We start from the raw sequence: 6462 nt of genomic DNA, 5'->3' as shown, positions 1-6462 counted from the left end.
TAGAAAGTTATGAATAGTTTTTGAGGGAGAAAATTATGAATAGTTGACCATTGATATGTATTTATATATTCACACATCTATATTTTCTCCCTTCACTATCCCCTAACAAAAGAAAAAGAAAAAAAAAAGCAATAGAAAAAAGGATGGGGGAGACCATTCCAGTGATTGATCTTGAGAAGATTTCAGAGCAATTCGAGTGCAAGAAGTTAAGAGATGCATGTGAGAAATTGGGTTGTTTCAGGATCATTAACCACCCCTATTCCTTTGTCCCTTATGGCTGAGATGAATGTGGTTATCAGAGCTCTTCATGACCTTCCTATGGATATAAAGAAAAACAACAAAGATGCCATTCCTGGAAGTGGTTACCTTGCACCAAGTGCTTTTAACCCTCTCTTGCAATCTTTTGGTCTCTATGATATGGGTTCTGCACAAGCTATGCATGACTTCTGCTCTCAACTGAATGCCACACCTCACCAGAGGTATGCTTATGTTTATTAAAAAAAATTGAAGAATTTTCGATTTTTTTTTTGACAAAAAAGATATTTTTTTTTATTAATTAAAATACACTAATCATCATTTTTCAATCGCATGCCAGAGAATTTGAACTCTTATGTCTATCTATTTAGTTATTTTTTATAAGTTTAAATATATATTTAGTTTATGAAAATATATCATCTTTGCTTTTAATCCTTGTAATTTTCTTCGTTTTTGTTTTAGTCTTTACACACACATATTTATCATTTTATTATTTTGATCTATGGTATTTTATTTTAGTTCTTACAAAATATGTTTATATTAAAGTTAGTCTATATAAAAATCTCTTTAGTCCTTATTTATAGGAACTAAAATCAGATATTATACATATTAAAGGGACCAACTTTAATATAATAAATTTTACCATGACATGAATAAATTATTAAAAATTACAGCAAAAATGGTATATTTTCTTGAACTAAAAATAAAATAAAAACAATAGGGGCTAAAACAAAAATTTTATGTAACAAAACAAAAACAAAAACTTCTAATATTTGCTGGGAGTATACCATAGCTTTCTATATTTTTTTTACTATTAGCCAATTATTGACCTTTTTATTTTACCAAGAGAGTGTGAATGGTTGATTTTCTTTGATTACCAGGCAAATAATGGAGACATATGGCAAAGCAATACATGATGTGGCAGTAAAATTAGGACAAACGATTGCAGAATCACTTGGCATATTTGATGCTGATTTCAAGGATTGGCCTTGTCAGTACAGAATTAACAAATATAGCTTCACTTCAGAATCAATAGGGTCCCTTGGAGCTTCAGTGCACACAGATTCAGGGTTCTTAACAATTCTTCAAGATGATGAAAATGTTGGTGGTCTTGAAGTGATGGACAATTCTGGCGCTTTTGTTTCAGTGCCACCATTTCGTGGAACCCTCCTTGCCAATCTTGGAGATATTGCTCGAGTAAGTATTAAGTATAAAGTGGAGTAATTCACTAATTTTGTCACTAAATTTGCATCTAAATGGAAATATTAACTAGTCTCTAATGTTTAGTTCCGCCGTCTCATTAGTCTCTACTATTATATAGATTGAAAATATGTTAGAGACGATTAGATTTTTATATATAGCCTCATTTATCCTCTACAATTATATAGAGACAATTGAGATTTTATATTAAGTATGATTCAAACTTATAAAACAAGCAATTTCATGCATGAGTATATATGGTGGGTGACTCGATTGATATGCTTTAATACCATATTATATTTTTATATTAGATTTAACTAATTCTTACAAAAATATATATGTAAGGTGAGAAATATCAATCTTTATCATCTGATGTCAGGTCTTATCTTTATTCAACGTGGAAAATAGTTTTTTTCTTTCAATAAATTTCATACAAATATTAGTGACAAACCATTTTTATTTGCTTGATAAATAAAAAAATAAGAAAAAACTCCAACCAACATGATTGAGTTTAGTGGAACGGACCAAACTCCTATAAAGTGGCACACCAAAGTTTGAAGTTTGACTAAAAAAAGTACCCATGTCTACTTGTCGATCGAATCATATTTCAGATTCATTTTTCAAAACCAAAACGAACTAAAATGCATACATATATTAATACTTATTTTTTTAAGGAATTAATACGTATGTTTTATTAGTATAATATATTTCATTAATATTTTATCATTTCTTGTGTTCCAAACATAATCGATCATTGTCATTCTATAATCTTAATTTTTCGTATATTATTTGTTATATTGTGCATAAATCATACTACCTTTTTACGTCTTTAAAATATTGATAGGATTTTTACAACAGTAATTTGGATATCCTAAAATCAATCTAAATTAAAACTCATTTAATTGAATTAGACTAGACCGTTTTCTATATATGAGTTATCCAAACCGAACCGCGCATAATTTTATTTTAGGATCGGATAGTTTTTTTAGCTCAAAACCAATTCATACCGCAACACAAACAATGCGGTATGTTCACGCACAAAAAACGCACTACAAACATTCATATAGTAAAGGAATCAACGAGAAACCAAAAAAAGGGAAAACAGTGTCTATGTTCTGAAACTAAATTATTCAATGAGTGATAGTCACCTTCACTTAGTTAAGCTATAAAATTTGAACAAAAAAAAAATAATCAAAAACTGGCTTATGGTATTTGCAAACTGTTTGCTTTGTGCAAGACATTAATATGTGAAAGGAAATGAATGCAGGTATGGAGCAATGGTAGGTTTTGCAATGTGAAACACCGTGTACAATGCAAGGAAGCTACTACACGTTATTCAATTGCTACATTTATGTTGGGACCCAGGAAGGGAAATATTGAGGCTCCAGAGGAGTTGGTGGACCATGATCACCCACGTCTTTATCAACCTTTTACTTATGGAGAGTATAGGACGCTCAGAGTTTCTATTAATAAGGCTGGTGATAAATATATGCATGCTGGTGAAGTTCTTGAGCTATTACGTTTGGTCTAGTGATTTGGGAAATTTAGTGCCCTTTTTAATTTTTTTTTTATATATGTCCCTTTCTTTGTTTTTCAGTTAAATTAAACACTTATGTCTAAATTCTGTGGAAATAAACATTAGTCAATAAAGGGAAATGATTATACTGCTAGTGTCCAAGTGCTAAATAACTCATTTATGAAAGAGGGATGAATGTAAAAACTTTTATCCATGTGAAAATAAAGGGAGTCGTACTTCTAATTTTAACTAGTAACATACCCGTGCATCCGCACGGGCGCTGGTTGGTCGGGGACGAATTTGTGCAGTATAAACTTGACATTAAGTATTTGTAAACAATTTTTTTTAAAGAGAAAGAATTTGTAAACAGTTGAAATGTATACATATTAAACAAATTATTATTAATATTTTTGTAATGTACTCCCTCCGATCCTATTTATAAGAAAAAGTTGGGTCAACAAAAATTAATGTATCTGGGCTGAATTTTTAACCAAATACATCAACTTTTGTTGACCCAAATTTCTCTTATAAATAGGACCGGAGGGAGTAGTATATAAAACGTTGGATAACAAAAATGATTATTAAAAATAGGTTTTTCTATCATGTGCAAACTTGCAAATTTTTTATATAATGATTTATGTTATAATATCGAAAATTTTTATATGCAAATGAAACAATAATATTATAAACTTATATGATTTTTCTCCTAAAAAAATATCGACTAATATAATTTTAAAATATGTTTATCAAATTGCCATGCGTATAATAATCATTTTAAAAATTTATCAGTGACAACATGTCTCGTGTATACTTATTATTTTAATTTTTTAATCAATGACAATACGACACGTGTATTATAATTACTTTAAGTTTTTAATTAATGAGAACATGTCTCGTATATAGTGACGACTCGTCCCATGTTTAATAATTATTTTAAAAATTTATATCAATGACAACATGACTCGTGTAATATAATTACTTAAGTTTTTATCAATGAAAACATGTCTCTTGTATTAGTGACGACTTATCTTGTGTATAAAGATAATTTTTATATTTTTAACAGCAACAATTTTTCAAGTATAAAATAATCATTTTAAAAATTTATTTGTGACAACTTGTCATGAGTATAATAATCATTTTAAAACATGATCTGACTGCGTATTCCATGTATAATTATTATTTTTAACTTTTTAGCAGTAACAACTTATCCCTTTCTTATATGGTGCAGACTTTTTTACATTGTATAGAATTTTAGCAACGGCAATATTATAAATAGCAGGAATATTTTTTTATAAATAACAGTCGGTTTTCTGCATCAAGGTTAGTTTAGTCAGCGACAACTTATCCCGTGCATTTACATTGCTTTTGGAAATTTTAGTCAATCCTCACTTCTTCCAAGTATTTCAACTTATCCCTTTCTTATATTGTGGAGACTTTTTTACATTGTATACAATTTTAGCAATGACAATTATTTAAGTGTATAATAATTTTCGACTTATAAAATTTTATAATATGTTTGCCAACTTCTCGTGTGTATTAGTGATGACTTGTCCCAGGTATAATAATTATTTAAAAATTTATATCAATGACAACGTGACTCGTGTATTATAATTACTTTAAGTTTTTATCAATGAAAACATGTCTCTTGTATTAGTGACGACTTATCTTGTGTATAAAGATAATTTTTATATTTTTAACAGCAACAATTTTTCAAGTATAAAATAATCATTTTAAAAATTTATTTGTGACAACCTTTCATGAGTATAATAATCATTTTGAAACATGATCTGACGGCGTATTCCATGTATAATTATTATTTTTAACTTTTTAGCAGTAACAACTTATCCCTTTCTTATATGGTGCAGACTTTTACATTGTATAGAATTTTAGCAACGACAATATTATAAATAGCAGGAATATTTTTTTATAAATAACAGTCGGTTTTCTGCATCAAGGTTAGTTTAGTCAGAGACAACTTATCCCGTGCATTTACATTGCTTTTGGAAATTTTAGTCAATCCTCACTTCTTCCAAGTATTTCAACTTATCCCTTTCTTATATTGTGGAGACTTTTTTACATTGTATAGAATTTTAGCAACAACAATTATTTAAGTGTATAATAATTTTCGACTTATAAAATTTTATAATATGTTTGCCAACTTCTCGTGTGTATTAGTGATGACATGTCCCAGGTATAATAATTATTTAAAAATTTATATCAATGACAACATGACTCGTGTATTATAATTACTTTAAGTTTTTATCAACGAAAACATGTCTCTTGTATTAGTGACGACTTATCTTGTGTATAAAGATAATTTTTATATTTTTAACAGCAACAATTTTTCAAGTATAAAGTAATCATTTTAAAAATTTATTTGTGACAACCTGTCATGAGTATAATAATCATTTTAAAACATGATCTGACGACGTATTCCCTGTATAATTATTATTTTTAACTTTTTAGCAGTAACAACTTATCCCTTTCTTATATGGTGCAGACTTTTTTACATTGTATAGAATTTTAGCAACGACAATATTATAAATAGCAGGAATATTTTTTCATAAATAACAGTCGGTTTTCTGCATCAAGGTTGGTTTAGTCAGCGACAACTTATCCCGTGCATTTACATTGCTTTTGGAAATTTTAGTCAATCCTCTTTTCTTCCAAGTATTTCAACTTATCCCTTTCTTATATTGTGGAGACTTTTTTTACATTGTATAGAATTTTAGCAATGACAATTATTTAAGTGTATAATAATTTTCGACTTATAAAATTTTATAATATGTTTGCCAACTTCTCGTGTGTATTAGTGATGACTTGTCCCAGGTATAATATTCCTTTGAAGCATATGGAGTAGTAATGAGTAAACCACCAAATTGGTGTTTGTCTTTGCAAAACACTCTCGAATTATTCCATAACTTTATTTTTATTTGGAAATAATCTTTTTCTTTTTCAAAAATTTCTCAATTAAGTCCTTCGTAATGTGATAATAACATAGATATAAAAATTTAATTTAAAAACTTTTGATAATATTTCAAAATAGCATATGTTTTTGTCAAAAATTTCTCAATTAAGTAATTCGTCGTGTGATAAAAAACATTGATAAATATTTAATTGAGAAAATTTTGACAAACATTATTTTTGATATATTAATAGAGTCAGCGACTAAATTGAAAATGATTTTCAAAGAAATGGACCAAATTGATGATTTTTTTTATGGTGGTCGATGTTTGAACCCCGGACCTTGCATATATTATGCATTGTGATGATTTAGTCATTAATTAATTGTTCCATTAAAAAATATTAATTAATTGTAAATTTGTTTTAATGCTAATTTTTCAAATTATTGCCACACCACACGTGTACCTTGTACTACCACTTTTCAAATCTCTACACATCACCACTCTCTCTCTATTCCATTTCTGAAATCCTCACACGTCTCATGTATATTTATTTTTCATTTAATATTATTTAATAATTTGTAAATT

The 6462-nt window shown here is 28.1% G+C and overlaps 1 protein-coding gene across 1 annotated transcript; it reads left to right on the top strand.

The window, feature by feature from the left end:
- Nucleotides 1-3220, top strand: LOC146920384 (2-oxoglutarate-dependent dioxygenase DAO-like). The gene is made up of 3 exons (XM_085713781.1): nt 1-479; nt 1137-1452; nt 2723-3220. The coding sequence occupies exons 1-3, from the start codon at nt 214-216 to the stop codon at nt 2984-2986; spliced, it is 846 nt and encodes a 281-aa protein (XP_085569907.1). The 5' UTR covers nt 1-213; the 3' UTR covers nt 2987-3220.
- Nucleotides 3221-6462: the final 3242 nt, after the last annotated feature.

This window comes from Medicago sativa, chromosome 5 (assembly GCF_051527215.1).
Source record: "Medicago sativa cultivar Bolivia chromosome 5, Bolivia_mono, whole genome shotgun sequence".
Taxonomy (NCBI): Eukaryota; Viridiplantae; Streptophyta; class Magnoliopsida; order Fabales; family Fabaceae; genus Medicago; species Medicago sativa.
Note: the sequence above shows the minus strand (reverse complement) of the source record. Positions and strands in the feature narration are given on the sequence as shown.